Source organism: Anolis carolinensis, unplaced genomic scaffold (genome assembly GCF_035594765.1).
Source record: "Anolis carolinensis isolate JA03-04 unplaced genomic scaffold, rAnoCar3.1.pri scaffold_14, whole genome shotgun sequence".
Lineage (NCBI taxonomy): Eukaryota > Metazoa > Chordata > Lepidosauria > Squamata > Dactyloidae > Anolis > Anolis carolinensis.
Genome location: NW_026943825.1, coordinates 7,339,802 through 7,358,847, shown reverse-complemented (window position 1 = coordinate 7,358,847; position 19,046 = coordinate 7,339,802). Strand labels below are relative to the sequence as shown.

At 41.2% G+C, this 19,046-nt stretch overlaps 1 protein-coding gene across 2 annotated transcripts in view; it reads left to right on the top strand.

Annotated features, from left to right (window-relative positions):
- The window catches only part of slc3a2 (solute carrier family 3 member 2), a 62,461-nt gene that overhangs the window by 32,926 nt on the left and 10,489 nt on the right, over positions 1-19,046 (top strand). The window contains exons 1-4 of one of the 2 annotated variants that reach the window (XM_062964802.1): positions 11,117-11,233; positions 13,540-13,992; positions 17,747-17,920; positions 18,013-18,113. In XM_062964802.1, the coding sequence (XP_062820872.1) occupies positions 13,548-13,992; positions 17,747-17,920; positions 18,013-18,113 (720 nt within the window). In that variant the 5' untranslated portion in view covers positions 11,117-11,233; positions 13,540-13,547. Of the gene's footprint in view, positions 1-11,116; positions 11,234-13,539; positions 13,993-17,746; positions 17,921-18,012; positions 18,114-19,046 lie in introns of those variants that run through there. The other variant, XM_062964801.1, reaches the window with a different exon arrangement.

The window sequence follows — 19,046 nt, the reverse complement described above, 5'->3', positions numbered from 1 at the left end:
GTGGGCATTGAAGTTTGAGTTTGGGAGTTATAGTTCTCCCACATCCGGAGGGCAACGTGTGGACTCCAAACTTGGCACCGATACTCAATATGCACAAATGTGAACACTGGTGGAGTTTGGGGAAAATAAGACATTGATATTTGGGAGTTGTATTTGCTGGGATTTATAGTTCACCTACAAACAAAGAGCCCCTTGAACCCCATCAATGATATTTTTGGGCCTAACTTCCCACACAGAATCCCCATGACCAGTAGAAAATACTGGAGGGATTTGGGAGGAAGTGACAGTGATTTAGTGGAGATGCAGTTCACCTAATACAGTAGAGTCTCACTAATCCAAGCTAAACGGGCCGGCAGAAGCTTGGATAAGTGAATAACTTGGATAATAAGGAGGGATTAAGGAAAAGCCTATTAAACATCAAATTAGGTTATGATTTTACAAATTAAGCACCAAAACTTCATGTTATACAACAAATTTGACAGAAAAAGTAGTTCAATATGCAGTAATGTTATGTTGTAATTACAGTATTTACGAATTTAGCACCAAAATATCACGATATATTGAAAACATTGACTACAAAAATGGCTTGGATTATCCAGAGGCTTGGATAAGCGAGGCTTGGATTAGTGAGACTCTACTGTAATAATAATAATGTCCCGGTGGTGATGGGCACACTGGGTGCCGTGCCAAAAGATCTCAGCCGGCATTTGGAAACAATAGACATTGACAAAATTACGATTTGCCAACTGCAAAAGGCCACCCTACTGGGATCTGCACGCATCATCCGAAAATACATCACACAGTCCTAGACACTTGGGAAGTGTTAGACTTGTGATTTTGTGAAACGAAATCCAGCATACCTATCTTGTTTGCTGTGTCATACAATGTCGTTGTGTCAATAATAATAATAATGATAATAATTTATTTTTCTTTCGTGCCACCATCTCCCCGGATGGACTCAGACGGCTAACATGGGTCGGAGCCCAACACAGAAACAAAGAATAACAAATTAAAAACACATATCAATAACTAAAAACAAGAGTACAACAATCAAGTAAAATAATCAGTTAAAAACATACCATATAATAAACCATAGAATGACCAAGCAAGTTAAGGCAATAATATCTGTTGTATGGTTCTGTTTTTATTGTGTGTATTGTATTGTATTGTTTTTATTATGTTGGAAACTGCCCTGAGTCCCCTGAGGATATAGGGTGGTATATAAATAAAGTATTATTATTTATTATTATTATCAACATCACTATGGATAAAGGGTCGAACTCAAGAAATACATAATTATTAAAATATATACCTACATCCAGACAGCACTGTATGGACTCCAAACAATAATGGATCTGGACCAAACTTGGCACCAATACTCAATATGCCCAAATGTGAACACTGGTGGAGTTTGGGGAAAATAAAACCTTGGCATTTGGGAGTTGTAGTGGCTGGGATTTATAGTTCACCTGCAATCAAAGAGCCCCTTTGATTGTAGAATTGGGTCAAAGGACAGGTGGGGAGATGTTCAGCCTTGTCTGCCAAAGGAATCGCCCCAGATGATCAGAAATATTTATTTATTTATTTATTTATTTATTTATTTGCTACATTTATATCCTCTAAATGTGTGTGTGTGTGTGTGTGTGTGTGTGTGTGTGTATATATATATATACACACACACATTTATATTTATACATTTAAGGCATTTTTGTAGTCAATGTTTTCAATACTTTGTAATATTTTGGTACTAACTTCGTAAATACAGTAATTACTACATAGCATTAATGCATATTCAACTACTTTTTCTGTCAAATTTGTTGTATAACATGATATTTTGGTGCTTAATTTGTAAAATCATAACCTAATTTGATGTTTAATAGGCTTTTCCTTAATGCCTCCTTATTATCGAAGATATTCGCTTATCCAAGGTTCTGCCGGCCCATTTAGCTTGGATAAGTGAGACTCTACTCTCTCTCTCTCTATATATATATATGTGTGTGGGTGTGTGTGTGTGCGCGCATGCGCTTGTATATATGTGTGCGTGTATATATTTATTTATTTATGTATTTATTTACTACATTTATATCCCACTCTTCTCACCCCGAAGGGGACTCAGAGCGGCTTACAAATCAAATAAACATACAATATAGTATTAGCATAGCACAATATAAGCATTAAATTAATATATTATACTATGTCATTATATGGTAATATTATTAGTAATATTACATTTAAAGTATGTGTTTTCTGGTGGTCTTCGGCAACCCCCTCCTCATGACCCCCCCAGGGGTCCCGACCCCCAGGTTGAGAAACACTGATTTAAGTCTTACACTATCTTTTTTTAACATTTCAGGACCGTCTTGCCTCATTCTGACGGATTTAGTTCACCTTATATAGCCTTTCGCTCCCAGCGTCCACCCTGCAGAAGGCCCATTGTTTGCAGTGTCACTTATTAACGGCAGAGAAACGTAAACAAACAATGCAAAGTGGCTTATTTATGGCAGGGAACAATCAACCGCTTCTTGCCATTGTCCAAGGCGGGTGGGGACCGGCCTTTGATCTCTAAAGGACTGAGGCAAAGGAACCGGCACATGCGACAAGGAACATGTAAACATGTCCAACGCTTTGTATGTTTGTGCTTTGACTTCCTATGCAAGCGATGCTCAGAATTATAAATGCATACGGTTGTGGGTGAACTACAACTCCCATCATGCCAGGTTAACCCCGAGAAAACGATGCTTTGTATGTTTGTGCTTTGACTTCCTATGCAAGCGATGCTCAGAATTATAAATGCATACGGTTGTGGGTGAACTACAACTCCCATCGTGCCAGGTTAACCCCGAGAAAACGATGCTTTGTATGTTTGTGCTTTGACTTCCTATGGAAGCGATGCTCAGAATTATAAATGCATACGGTTGTGGGTGAACTACAACTCCCATCGTGCCAGGTTAACCCCGAGACAACGATGCTTTGTATGTTTGTGCTTTGACTTCCTATGCAAGCGATGCTCAGGATTATAAAGCCTTTCCCCACATAAATGCATACGGTTGTGGGTGAACTACAACTCCCATCGTGCCAGGTTAACCCCGAGACAACGATGCTTTGTATGTTTGTGCTTTGACTTCCTATGCAAGCGATGCTCAGGATTATAAAGCCTTTCCCCACATAAATGCATACGGTTGTGGGTGAACTACAACTCCCATCGTGCCAGGTTAACCCCGAGACAACGATGCTTTGTATGTTTGTGCTTTGACTTCCTATGCAAGCGATGCTCAGAATTATGAAGCCTTTCCCCACATAAATGCATACGGTTGTGGGTGAACTACAACTCCCATCGTGCCAGGTTAACCCCGAGACAACGATGCTTTGTATGTTTGTGCTTTGACTTCCTATGCAAGCGATGCTCAGGATTATAAAGCCTTTCCCCACATAAATGCATACGGTTGTGGGTGAACTACAACTCCCATCGTGCCAGGTTAACCCCGAGACAACGATGCTTTGTATGTTTGTGCTTTGACTTCCTATGCAAGCGATGCTCAGGATTATAAAGCCTTTCCCCACATAAATGCATACGGTTGTGGGTGAACTACAACTCCCATCGTGCCAGGTTAACCCCGAGACAACGATGCTTTGTATGTTTGTGCTTTGACTTCCTATGCAAGCGATGCTCAGGATTATAAAGCCTTTCCCCACATAAGTGCATATGGTTGTGGGTGAACTACAACTCCCATCGTTCCAGGTTAACCCCGAGACAACGATGCTTTGTATGTTTGTGCTTTGACTTCCTATGCAAGCGATGCTCAGAATTATGAAACCTTTCCCCACATAAATGCATATGGTTGTGGGTGAACTACAACTCCCATCGTGCCAGGTTAACCCCGAGACAACGATGCTTTGTATGTTTGTGCTTTGACTTCCTATGCAAGCGATGCTCAGAATTATGAAGCCTTTCCCCACATAAATGCATATGGTTGTGGGTGAACTACAACTCCCATCGTGCCAGGTTAACCCCGAGACAACGATGCTTTGTATGTTTGTGCTTTGACTTCCTATGCAAGCGATGCTCAGAATTATGAAGCCTTTCCCCACATAAATGCATATGGTTGTGGGTGAACTACAACTCCCATCGTGCCAGGTTAACCCCGAGACAACGATGCTTTGTATGTTTGTGCTTTGACTTCCTATGCAAGCGATGCTCAGAATTATGAAGCCTTTCCCCACATAAATGCATACGGTTGTGGGTGAACTACAACTCCCATCGTGCCAGGTTAACCCCGAGACAACGATGCTTTGTATGTTTGTGCTTTGACTTCCTATGCAAGCGATGCTCATGATTATAAAGCCTTTCCCCACATAAATGCATACGGTTGTGGGTGAACTACAACTCCCATCGTGCCAGGTTAACCCCGAGACAACGATGCTTTGTATGTTTGTGCTTTGACTTCCTATGCAAGCGATGCTCAGGATTATAAAGCCTTTCCCCACATAAATGCATACGGTTGTGGGTGAACTACAACTCCCATCGTGCCAGGTTAACCCCGAGACAACGATGCTTTGTATGTTTGTGCTTTGACTTCCTATGCAAGCGATGCTCAGGATTATAAAGCCTTTCCCCACATAAATGCATATGGTTGTGGGTGAACTACAACTCCCATCGTTCCAGGTTAACCCCGAGACAACGATGCTTTGTATGTTTGTGCTTTGACTTCCTATGCAAGCGATGCTCAGAATTATGAAACCTTTCCCCACATAAATGCATACGGTTGTGGGTGAACTACAACTCCCATCGTGCCAGGTTAACCCCGAGACAACGATGCTTTGTATGTTTGTGCTTTGACTTCCTATGCAAGCGATGCTCAGAATTATGAAGCCTTTCCCCACATAAATGCATATGGTTGTGGGTGAACTACAACTCCCATCGTGCCAGGTTAACCCCGAGACAACGATGCTTTGTATGTTTGTGCTTTGACTTCCTATGCAAGCGATGCTCAGGATTATAAAGCCTTTCCCCACATAAATGCATACGGTTGTGGGTGAACTACAACTCCCATCGTTCCAGGTTAACCCCGAGACAACGATGCTTTGTATGTTTGTGCTTTGACTTCCTATGCAAGCGATGCTCAGAATTATAAATGCATACGGTTGTGGGTGAACTACAACTCCCATCGTGCCAGGTTAACCCCGAGACAACGATGCTTTGTATGTTTGTGCTTTGACTTCCTATGCAAGCGATGCTCAGGATTATAAATGCATACGGTTGTGGGTGAACTACAACTCCCATCGTTCCAGGTTAACCCCGAGACAACGATGCTTTGTATGTTTGTGCTTTGACTTCCTATGCAAGCGATGCTCAGGATTATAAATGCATATGGTTGTGGGTGAACTACAACTCCCATCGTGCCAGGTTAACCCCGAGACAACGATGCTTTGTATGTTTGTGCTTTGACTTCCTATGCAAGCGATGCTCAGAATTATGAAGCCTTTCCCCACATAAATGCATATGGTTGTGGGTGAACTACAACTCCCATCGTGCCAGGTTAACCCCGAGACAACGATGCTTTGTATGTTTGTGCTTTGACTTCCTATGCAAGCGATGCTCAGGATTATAAAGCCTTTCCCCACATAAATGCATACGGTTGTGGGTGAACTACAACTCCCATCGTTCCAGGTTAACCCCGAGACAACGATGCTTTGTATGTTTGTGCTTTGACTTCCTATGCAAGCGATGCTCAGGATTATAAATGCATATGGTTGTGGGTGAACTACAACTCCCATCGTGCCAGGTTAACCCCGAGACAACGATGCTTTGTATGTTTGTGCTTTGACTTCCTATGCAAGCGATGCTCAGAATTATGAAGCCTTTCCCCACATAAATGCATATGGTTGTGGGTGAACTATAACTCCCATCGTGCCAGGTTAACCCCGAGACAACGATGCTTTGTATGTTTGTGCTTTGACTTCCTATGCAAGCGATGCTCAGGATTATAAAGCCTTTCCCCACATAAATGCATACGGTTGTGGGTGAACTACAACTCCCATCGTGCCAGGTTAACCCCGAGACAACGATGCTTTGTATGTTTGTGCTTTGACTTCCTATGCAAGCGATGCTCAGGATTATAAAGCCTTTCCCCACATAAATGCATATGGTTGTGGGTGAACTACAACTCCCATCGTGCCAGGTTAACCCCGAGACAACGATGCTTTGTATGTTTGTGCTTTGACTTCCTATGCAAGCGATGCTCAGAATTATGAAGCCTTTCCCCACATAAATGCATACGGTTGTGGGTGAACTACAACTCCCATCGTGCCAGGTTAACCCCGAGACAACGATGCTTTGTATGTTTGTGCTTTGACTTCCTATGCAAGCGATGCTCAGGATTATAAAGCCTTTCCCCACATAAATGCATACGGTTGTGGGTGAACTACAACTCCCATCGTGCCAGGTTAACCCCGAGACAACGATGCTTTGTATGTTTGTGCTTTGACTTCCTATGCAAGCGATGCTCAGGATTATAAAGCCTTTCCCCACATAAATGCATACGGTTGTGGGTGAACTACAACTCCCATCGTGCCAGGTTAACCCCAAAACAACGATGTTTTGTATGTTTGTGCTTTGACTTCCTATGCAAGCGATGCTCAGAATTATGAAGCCTTTCCCCACATAAATGCATACGGTTGTGGGTGAACTACAACTCCCATCGTGCCAGGTTAACCCCGAGACAACGATGCTTTGTATGTTTGTGCTTTGACTTCCTATGCAAGCGATGCTCAGAATTATGAAGCCTTTCCCCACATAAATGCATATGGTTGTGGGTGAACTACAACTCCCATCGTGCCAGGTTAACCCCAAGACAACGATGCTTTGTATGTTTGTGCTTTGACTTCCTATATAAGCGATGCTCAGAATTATGAAGCCTTTCCCCACATAAATGCATATGGTTGTGGGTGAACTACAACTCCCATCGTGCCAGGTTAACCCCGAGACAACGATGCTTTGTATGTTTGTGCTTTGACTTCCTATGCAAGCGATGCTTAGAATTATGAAGCCTTTCCCCACATAAATGCATATGGTTGTGGGTGAACTACAACTCCCATCGTGCCAGGTTAACCCCGAGACAACGATGCTTTGTATGTTTGTGCTTTGACTTCCTATGCAAGCGATGCTCAGGATTATAAAGCCTTTCCCCACATAAATGCATACGGTTGTGGGTGAACTACAACTCCCATCGTGCCAGGTTAACCCCGAGACAACGATGCTTTGTATGTTTGTGCTTTGACTTCCTATGCAAGCGATGCTCAGGATTATAAAGCCTTTCCCCACATAAATGCATACGGTTGTGGGTGAACTACAACTCCCATCGTTCCAGGTTAACCCCGAGACAACGATGCTTTGTATGTTTGTGCTTTGACTTCCTATGCAAGCGATGCTCAGAATTATGAAGCCTTTCCCCACATAAATGCATATGGTTGTGGGTGAACTACAACTCCCATCGTGCCAGGTTAACCCCGAGACAACGATGCTTTGTATGTTTGTGCTTTGACTTCCTATGCAAGCGATGCTCAGGATTATAAAGCCTTTCCCCACATAAATGCATACGGTTGTGGGTGAACTACAACTCCCATCGTGCCAGGTTAACCCCGAGACAACGATGCTTTGTATGTTTGTGCTTTGACTTCCTATGCAAGCGATGCTCAGGATTATAAAGCCTTTCCCCACATAAATGCATATGGTTGTGGGTGAACTACAACTCCCATCGTGCCAGGTTAACCCCGAGACAACGATGCTTTGTATGTTTGTGCTTTGACTTCCTATGCAAGCGATGCTCAGAATTATGAAGCCTTTCCCCACATAAATGCATACGGTTGTGGGTGAACTACAACTCCCATCGTGCCAGGGTAACCCCAAGACACGCCATCAGTACTGAAAGTTTGTGATGTTGGGCAAGTTTGCTCTGGATGCATCATGGGTGGGGTTCATTGTGCTCTCTGACCGTAGGGTGAACTACAACTCCCACTATGGTGAGTCAGGCCCCTCAAACCCCTCTACGAGGTTGAGTGAATCCTGTGGCTTCTCTGAGCTGAGTTTGGTCCTGGTCCATCATCGGTGGATGTCACGGTTTCTCTAATTGTTGGTGAACTACAACTCCCAGAAAGGAAGGTCCGTTCCCTAACCTTAACCCAAACCCCTCCAGTCATCAGATGTCGGTCTATCAGGTCTGTGTGCCAAGTTTGGCCCAGATCCATCGGTGTTTGGGTTGGCAGTGCTCTCTGGATGTAGGTGAACTACAACTCCCCCAAATCAAGGTGAATTTTCCCCAAAGAGATGTTGTATGTATTCCGGGCTGTATGGCCATGTTACAGAAGCATTCTCTCCTGGCGTTTCGCCCACATCTATAGCAGGCATCCTCAGAGGTTGTGAGGTATGGAGAAACTAAGCAAGGAAGGTTAATCTATATATATAAAAGAGTGATGGCATCAGGGCAGCGGACAAAACAACAAAACTACAGGCCCCCCAACCTCAAAATTTGACAACACAACCTATCATTTACGGCTCTAGGTTGATACAACAAAAAGAAAAGAAAAATAAAGTCCTAATTACAGGGAGAGGAATAATAGTTTTTATCCAATTGCTGCCAGTTTGAAGGCTAAGCTCCGCCCACTTGGTCTCCTAGCAACCTCCTCAGCCCAGGGGACAGGCACAGTTAGGCCTCACTTAGGCCTCTTCCACAGATTATCAGATTTTAACTGGATTATATGGCAGTGTAGACTCAAGGCCCTTCCACACAGCTATATAACCCATTTAGAATCTTATATTATCTACTTTGAACTGGATTATCTGGACTCCACACTGCCATATAATCCACTTCAGTGTGCATACTAAACATAAAGACAACCATACAACAGACATTCAATGCCACCACTGCCTCAACAATTTCTCACCAACACCACCAGACAACGCCACAGCAACGCGTGGCCGGGCACAGCTAGTCTATATATATAAAGGAGTAATGGTGTCCGTTCCTCCCACTAAACAACAAAAGTTACAAGCCCCAGAACCTAGAAATTTGGCAACACAACCCACCATCGTTGCCCCTAGGTTCCGACAACAAAAAGAAAAGAAAAATAAAGTCCTCATTAGAGGGAGAGAAACAATTGTTTTTGTCCAGTTGCTGCCAGTTAGAAGGCTAAGCTCCACCCACTTGGTCTCCTAGCAACCCACTCAGCCCAGTGTTAATAAAAACATAAAAAATACAAATAATACAATAAAAAATAATAAAAAACACTAAAGTAATTAAAAATACTAAAAATTAATACAATAAAATACTATAATAACAAAATAACTAAAAACAATACAACAAAAATAATAAATATAATAAATAAAAAACATAAGTTACAATAAAATTAATTAAAAATACAAATAGCATCAAATAAAAATTCCACAACAATTTTTAACCAATACCACCACCACTTTGCCACAGCAACGCGTGGCCGGGCACAGCTAGTACAGTAGAGTCTCACTTATCCAAGCTTCTGTATTATCCAAGCCATTTTTGTAGTCAATGTTTTCAATATATCATGATATTTTGGTGCTAAATTTGTAAATAGAGTAATTACAACATAACATTACTGCGTACTGAACTACTTTTTCTGTCAAATTTGTTGTCTAACATGATGTTTTGGCGCTTAATTTGTAAAATCATAACCTAATTTGATGTTTAATAGGCTTTTCCTTAATCACTCCTCATTATCCAAGATACTCGCTTATCCAAGCTTCTGCCGGCCCGTTTATGTTGGATAAGTGAGATTCTACTGTAAATACAAATAATACAATAAAAATAATAAACACTAAAATAATTAATACAATAAAATACTATAATAACAAAATAACTAAAAATAATACAACAAAAATAATAAAATATAATAAATAAAAAAGATAAGTTACAATAAAATTAATTAAAAATACAAATAACGTCAAATAAAAATTCCACAACAATTTTTAACCAATTCCACCACCACTTTGCCACAGCAACGCGTGACCGGGCACAGCTAGTACAGTAGAGTCTCACTTATCCAAGCTTCTGTATTATCCAAGCCATTTTTGTAGTCAATGTTTTCAATATATCATGATATTTTGGTGCTAAATTTGTAAATAGAGTAATTACAACATAACATTACTGCGTATTGAACTACTTTTTCTGTCAAATTTGTTGTATAACATGATGTTTTCGCGCTTAATTTGTAAAATCATAACCTAATTTGATGTTTAATAGACTTTTCCTTAATCTCTCCTTATTATCCAACATATTCGCTTATCCAACGTTCTGCCGGCCCGTTTATGTTGGATAAGTGAGACTCTACTGTAAATACAAATAATACAATAAAAATACTAAAAAACACTAAAATAATTAATACAACAAAATACTATAATAACAAAATAACTAAAAATAATACAACAAAAATAATAAAATATAATAAATAAAAAAGATAAGTTACAATAAAATTAATTAAAAATACAAATAACGTCAAATAAAAATTCCACAACAATTTTTAACCAATACCACCACCACTTTGCCACAGCAATGCATGGCCGGGCACAGCTAGTATATATCTGTGGAAAGTCCAGGGTGTGAGAAGAACTCTTTGTCAGTTGCAAGCCAGTATGAATGTTGCAGTTAATCGCCTTAATTAACATTGGAAAGGTTCATCTCCTGGCTTTTCCTGCCTGGGGGCATCCTTTGTTCAGAGTCATTAGCTGCCCCTGGAACTCTTCTGTTTTCAGAGTGTTGCTTCTTGTTTACTGTTCTGATTTTTGAGTTTTTTAATACTGGTAGCCAGATTTTGTTCATTTTCATGGTTTCCTCCTTTCTGTTGAAGTTGTCCACATGCTTGTGAATTTCAATGGCTTCTCTGTGTAGTCTGACATGATAGTTGTTGGAGTGGTCCAGCATTTCTGTGTTTTCATATAATATTCTGTGCCCAGGTTGGTTCACCAAGTGCTCTGCTATGGCTGCTTTTCCGGTTGAGAAATGAGCCTGCCTTACCCATGGGAGATCCTGGTTCTACCTTAAGGCTTCAGGGGAGTGGTTTGGCTTGGAATCCACTTTGATCTGATTTGACAGCGGGATCTGATGGAGGCGGAGCAAACCCACCAGTTTGGGTAACCGGCCTGCGGGTCCTTTCAGTCTCAAATCGGATCAAGCCGGATTGCAAGCAGCACCAAAGGCAGAACAAGGTAGGCTTTCTTCTCCCTGCCTAGATTGGGAGCTGTAGTTTTACATGGGTAGAGCACATTCCTTACCATTTTGGATCTGGTTTCATTCTTTCCCATGATTCTTGATTTACAGGGAAATTCCAAACCTTGAATCCTAAAACCTAGAAATAAATTTATTATTATTATTATTATTATTATCAACACAACAACGTTGTATGGCACAGCAAACAAGATAGATATGCTGGATTTCGTTTCGCAAAACCACAAGTCGAACACTTCCCAAGTGTCTAGGACTGTGTGATGTATTTTCTGATGATGTGTGCAGATCCCAGTAGGGTGGCCTTTTGCAGTTGGCAGATGGTGATTTTGTCAATGTCTATTGTTTCCAAATGCCGGCTGAGATCTTTTGGCACAGCACCCAGTGTGCCCATCACCACCGGGACCACCTGTACTGGTTTCTGCCAGAGTCTTTGAAGTTCAATCTTGAGGTCCTGATAGCGGCTGAGTTTTTCCTGTTGTTTTTCATCTATGCGACTGTCACCTGGGATGGCGACATCAATGATCCAAACCTTTTTCTTTTCCACAACTGTGATGTCTGGTGTGTTGTGTTCCAGAACTTTGTCAGTCTGGATTCGGAAGTCCCACAGTATCTTTGCGTGCTCATTTTCCAATACTTTTGCAGGTTTGTGATCCCACCAGTTCTTTGCTGCTGGGAGGTGGTACTTGAGGCATAAGTTCCAATGAATCATTTGGGCCACATAGTTGTGCCTCTGTTTGTAGTCTGTCTGTGCGATTTTCTTCTTCTTCTTCTTATTATTATTATCATCAAAGAAAATAATCCAGATGATCTGCTATGTTTGTTTATTTATTTATTTACTACATTTATATCCCGCTCTTCTCACCCCGAAGGGGACTCAGAACGGCTTACAAATCAAATGAACATACAATATATTACTAGGATAGCATAATATATGCATTAGATTACTATATTGTATTTATTTATTTATTTATTAGCTACATTTATATGCCGCCCTTCTCACCCCGAAGGGGACTCAGAGCGGCTTACAAATTAAATTTACATACAATATTATATTAGCATAGTACAATACTGGTAATAAATTACTATATTGTACTGTATCAATATATTGTAATATTATTAGTAATATTACATGTAAAATAAAACATATAATTAATATTATATTGTATTATTAGTATTATATCGTATTACAATCTAATATGTATATACAATATGTTATAATTATTATATATTATTGTAAATTATATTGTATATATATATATGCATATTATATTATATTGTATATATATATACATATATATATATTGTACTATATTATTATATGGTAATATTATTAGTAATATTACATTTAATATATAATATATAATTAATATTACAGTAGAGTCTCACTTATCCAACATTTGCTTATCCAGCGTTCTGGATTATCCAATGCATTTTGCGTTGGATAATTTTTTTGTATATTTTGTAATACATCATGATATTTTGGTGCTAAATTCGTAAATACAGTAATTACTACATAGCATTACTGTGTATTGAACTACTTTTTCTGTAAAATTTGTTGTATAACATGATGTTCTGGTGCTTAATTTGTAAAATCATAACCTAAGTTGATGTTTAATAGGCTTTTCCTTAATCTCTCCTTATTATCCAACATATTCGCTTATCCAACGTTCTGTCAGCCCGTTTACGTTAGATAAGCGAGACTCTACTGTATATTGTATTATTAGTAATATAATAGGAGCCGCCGGTGGCGTAGTGGATTAAAGCCTCGTGACTTGAAGGTTGGGTTGCCGATCTGAAAGCTGCCAGGTTCGAATCCCACCCAGGGAGAGCGCGGATGAGCTCCCTCTATCAGCTCCAGCTCCATGCGGGGACATAAGAGAAGCCTCCCACAAGGATGGTAAAAACATCCGGGCGTCCCCTGGGCAACGTCCTTGCAGACGGCCAATTCTCCACTCCAGAAGCGACTTGCAGTTTTTCAAGTCACTCCTGACACGAAAAAAGTAGTATAATATTGTATTATATTAAAGCTGGATTATATGAGTCTACACTGCCATCGGAGTCCCCAAAGGTGAATTTTCCCCAAAGACCTCCAGTTTTCTTTTCTGAACGGTTTGGATCTGGGGAACAGAGTGAGCTCCCGCTGTTAGCCCCAGCTTCTGCCAACCTAGCAGTTTGAAAAGATGCAAAATGTGAGTAGATCAATAGGTACTGCTCTGGCAGTCATGCCAGCGGCCACATGCCTGAAGAGAAAGGGACACTGGTTCATTGTTGACGTTTTTTCTCCCAGGTGACATTATGAGCTCCCCGGCCGTGACCCCCGACGTGGAGCTGGACATGAAGGACGTGGAGCTGAACGAGATGGAGACCGAGAAGCAGCCCATGAACGCCGCCGCCTCCTCCCCGCTCACCGGCTCCCCCAGCGAGAAGAACGGGGCGGTGATGGTGAAGGTGTCCGAGGAGAAGGACCGTGAGGCCGCCGCCAAGTTCACCGGCCTCTCCAAGGAGGAGCTGCTGGAGGTGGCCAGCACCCCGGCCTGGGTGCGCACCCGCTGGGCCCTCCTGATCCTCTTCTGGCTGGGCTGGCTGGGCATGCTGGCCGGGGCCGTGGCCATCATCGTGCAAGCCCCCCGCTGCAAGGACCTGCCCAAGCAGGAGTGGTGGCAGAAGGGTGGCCTCTACCGCATCCAGAAGGTCGAAGCCTTCCAGGACTCGGCGGCCGACGGCGTGGGTGACCTGGCAGGTGAGACAGAGCCAGGATGGCTCACTTTATAGGGCTTTATAGGGGAAATGTCAGCCCTCTAGGTAGTTTGGAAGCGAGAACAATACAGTTATGACCCTGGGAAAGAGCTCAAATGGGTGCTGGAGGGAGCCATTTTTAATAGGGAAGTACTGTATGAGCCTCTTTGCAACTGCTCTGTTTGATAGGGCTCTATTCCAATGCCAGCAACTCCTATTTCATCCCAGTTGATGACATGTTCCTTATGCTATATCTTTTCTTTCCCCTGGAAACAACAATGATCCTGGAAAAGGGTCCAAATGGGTGCTAGAGGTAGCCATTTTTAATAGGGAAGTACTGTATGAGCCTCTCTGCAGCTGCTCTGTTTAATAGGGCTCTATTCCAATGCCAGCAACACCTATTTCATCCCAGTTGATGGCCTGTTCCTGATACTATATCTTTTCTTTCCCGTGGAAGCGAGAATGATACCATTATGATCCTGGGAAAGAGCTCAAATGGGTTCTAGAGGTAGCCATTTTTAATAGGGAAGTGCTGTTTAATAGGGCTTTTTTCTGATGCCAACGCTTCCTTCATTCCAGTTGACAGCCTGTTCCTTATGCTACATTTTTTCTTTCCCCTGGAAGCGAGAACGATACCGTTATAACCCTGGGAAAGAGCCCAAATGGGTGCTAGGTGTAGCCATTTTTAATAGGGAAGTACTGCATGAGCCTCTCTATAGCTGCTCTTTTTAATAGGGCTTTTGTCTAATGCCAACAACTCCTTCTTCTTCCCAGCTGATGACCTGTTTCTTATGCTATAATAATAATAATAATTATTATTATTATTGACACAACGATGTTATATGACGCAGCAAACAAGATAGATATGCTGAATTTCGTATCACAAAATCACAAGTCAAACACTTCCCAAGTGTCTAGGACTCTGTGATGTATTTTCGGATGATGCGTGCAGATCCCAGTAGGGTGGCCTTTTGCAGTTGGCAGATCGTAATTTTGTCAATGTCTATTGTTTCCAAATGCCGGCTGAGATCTTTTGGCACGGCACCCAGTGTGCCCATCACCACCGGGACCACCTGCACTGGTTTCTGCCAGAGTCTTTGAAGTTCAATCTTGAGGTCCTGAAAGCGGCTGAGTTTTTCCTGTTGTTTTTTGTCAATGCGACTGTCACCTGAGATGGCGACATCAATGATCCAAACCTTTTTCTTTTCCACAACTGTGATGTCTGGTGTGTTGTGTTCCAGAACTTTGTCAGTCTGGATTCAGAAGTCCCACAGTATCTTTGCATGCTCATTTTCCAATACTTTTGCAGGTTTGTGATCCCACCAGTTCTTTGCTGCTGGGAGGTAGTACTTGAGGCATAAGTTCCAATGAATCATTTGGGCCACATGGTTGTGCCTCTGTTTGTAGTCTGTCTGTGCAATTTTCTTACAGCAGCTGAGGATATGATCAATGGTTTCGTCGGTTTCCTTGCACAGTCTGCATTTTGGGTCATCAGCTGATTTTTCAATCTTGGCCTGAATTGCCTTTGTCCTGATGTCTTGCTCCTGGGCTGCAAGGATCAGGCCTTCTGTCTCCTTCTTCAGGGTCCCATTCGTGAGCCAGAGCCATGTCTTCTCCCTATCAGCTTTTCCTTCAATTTTCTCAAGGAACTTTCCATGCAATGTTTTGTTGTGCCAGTTGTCAGCTCTAGTTTGTAGTGCGGCTTTCTTGTACTGATTTTTTGTCTGCTGTGCTTTGAGGAGTTTCTGATTTTGACTTCAATCAAAGCAGGTTCTTCACTTTGCTATTATTATTATTATTATTATTATCATTATTATTATTAGGTGAACTGCATTCGGAATTCCCACAGTATCTTTGCGTGCTCATTTTCCATAACCTTTGCAGGTTTGTGATCCCACCAGTTCTTTATGCTGGCAGGTGGTACTTGAGGCATTAGTTCCAATGGATCATTTGGGCCACATGGTTGTGCCTCTGTTTGTAGTCTGTCTGTGCGATTTTCTTACAGCAGCTGAGGATATGATCCATGGTTTTGTCAGTTTCCTTGCACAGTCTGCATTTTGGGTCATCAAATATGGGATTATTATTATTATTATTATTATTATTATTATTATTATTATTATTATTTATATCCCACTTTTCTCCCTCATGGGACCCAAAGCAGCTTACAACATGTTAAAACCACATAAATAACTATCAGAATACATCAGTAATAAATATAAGCATTGTAAAATAAACAACGGGGGGGGGGGTAGAAATGGCTGGGCCACATTCTGCTTTGCCCGCATTTGGGGCATTCATGATGAATCAGCTGCCTTTGTCTCCCTATTGCAAAAGCAACACTGGCCGGCTTTGGCGGCTAGACTTCCCAGCGCCAGCCGGTTCTATCCGGCACTGTTTTTCCACCCCGCATGCAACCTTTGGTCTTTGTTTCATCAGATCCTGACGTCAGGGGCAGAACGCTGACTCAGTCAGGCGGAAGGCAGGCCACTTCCTCCTCCACTCACCCACGCGCCCAGGAGAGATGAATGGACGGGAAACATCTCACGCAATCTGCAGCATTGGCGGCTCCTGCTTTGTCAGGGCCACGTTTTGCTGTGCAAAGCAATACCATTAGCTTATCATAGAATCCTAGAGCTGGAAGAGACCTTAAAGGTCATCCAGTCCAACCCCCTTTTGGCAGGCAGGAACACACAATCAAAACCCTCCCGACAGATGGCCATCCAGTCTCTGTTGAATCATAAAATCCTAGAGTTGGAAGACACCCTAAGGGCTATCCAATCCAACCCAAATTTGACATAAACACTCCTAATAGATGGCCATGCAGCCGCTGAATAAAAAGAGAGAGTGGAATATAAATGAAGTATATTATTATTATTATTGACACAACGACATAGTATGACACAGCAAACAAGATAGATAGGCTGGATTTCATATCACAAAATCACAAGTCGAACACTTCCCAAGTGTTTAGGACTGTGTGATGTATTTTATTATTATTATTATTATTATTATTATTATTATTATTATTATTATTATTGTATTATTATTATTGTTCTGTAATCTGCCCTGAGTCCTCTCAGGGAGATAGAGTGGAATATAAATAAAGTATATTATTATTATTATTATTGTATTATTATTGTTGTTGCTGTTACTGTTCCATAATTCGCCCTGAGTCCTTTTGGGGAGATAGAGTGGAATATAAATAAAGTATATTATTTTATTATGTTACAGCAAACAAGATAGATATACTGGATTTTGTATATTATTATTGTTATTATTGTATTATTATTATTGTATTATTATTGTTGTTGCTGTTACTGTTCTGTAATCCGCCCTGAGTCCTCTCGGGGAGATAGAGTGGAATATAAATAAAGTATATTATTATTATTATTATTATTGTATTATTATTATTGTTCCCTAATCCGCCCTGAGTCCTCTCGGGGAGATAGAGTGGAATATAAATAAAGTATATTATTATTATTATTATTATTATTATTATTATTTATTATTGTATTATTATTGTTCCGTAATCCGCCCTGAGTCCTCTCGGGGAGATAGAGTGGAATATATATAAAGTATATTATTATTATTATTATTATTATTATTATTATTATTATTATTGTATTATTATTGTTGTTGTTGCTGTTACTGTTCCGTAATCCGCCCTGAGTCCTCTCGGGGAGATAGAGCGGAATATAAATAAAGTATATTATTATTTTTATTATTATTATTACTACTTTTTTTCTCTGCAATTTCAGGTCTAAAACAACGCATGGATTATTTGAGTTACCTCAAAGTGAAAGGTTTGGTGATTGGACCGCTTCACGTCAACCCCAAAGACGACCAGGCCAGAACCAACCTCCGGGAGGTCGACTCCACTTTGGGCACATTGGCAGAGTTCCGGGACGTTTTGCAGGCAGCAAAGAAAAAGAGTAAGCAGCATCCCATCCTGAGATCTTGCTTCCTTGGCACAACCTGCTCCAAGGAGCTGCTTCCTTGACCCGCACCACGTCTCTCTTTGCAGGCTTGAAGGTCATCTTAGACCTGACGCCCAACTATCGGAGCGAGTCCCCTTGGTTCGGCCAACCCATGGATCAGAACTATGATCTCCAGGAGAAGATGAAGGTGAGCCAAGGAGGGAAAGAGCTCTCAAAGGTTGGCAGGTCGAGCCCGGCTCGGGATGAGCACCCGCCGTTATCCCCATCTGCCCTGCCCATCTAGCAGAACAAAAACAGAAATGCGAGTAGATAAATAGGTACTGCTTTAAGCAGGGAGGTAATAAAAGGCGCCCATAAGGACATGCCAGTGATTCAAAAGCTCCTCGGTATGAAAGAGGTCAAGAATCAAGCACACCCTCCTGATGTTGGAAATAAAAAAGGATGAGGAAAGCCTTTACCTCTGTTTATGTTAATTCTACATAAACACACATTGTCTGTCCTTATTAATTATATAATGGCATTGAATGTTTGCCATAGATATGTTCTGTAATCTGCCCTGAGTCTCCTCGGGGAGAAAGGGCAGAATATAAATAAAGTATATAATAATAATAATAATAATAATAATAATAATAATAATAATAATAATAATAATAATGTACCATTGTGTTTTCAGGGCTTGATCCCCATGTAAGCTGTCCCGAGTCCCTTCGGGGAGATGGGGCCAGATATAAGAATAAAGTTGTTGTTGTTATTGTTGTTATTATTATTATTATTATGTACCATTGTGTTTTTAGGGCTTGATCCCCTTGTAAGCTGACCTGAGTCCCTTTGGGGAGATGGGGCCGGATATAATAATAAAGTTGTTCTTGTTATTATTATTATTATTATTATTGATATTAATATGTACCATTGTGTTTTAGGGCTTGATCCCCTTGTAAGCTTTCCCGAGTCCCTTTGAGGAGATGGGGTGGGATATAAGAATAAAGTTGTTCTTGTTGTTATTATTATTATTAATACGTATCATTGTGTTTTTAGGGCTTGATCCCCATGTAAGCTGTCCCGAGTCCCTTTGGGGAGATGGGCAGGTTATAAGAATAAAGTTGTTGTTGTTGTTGTTGTT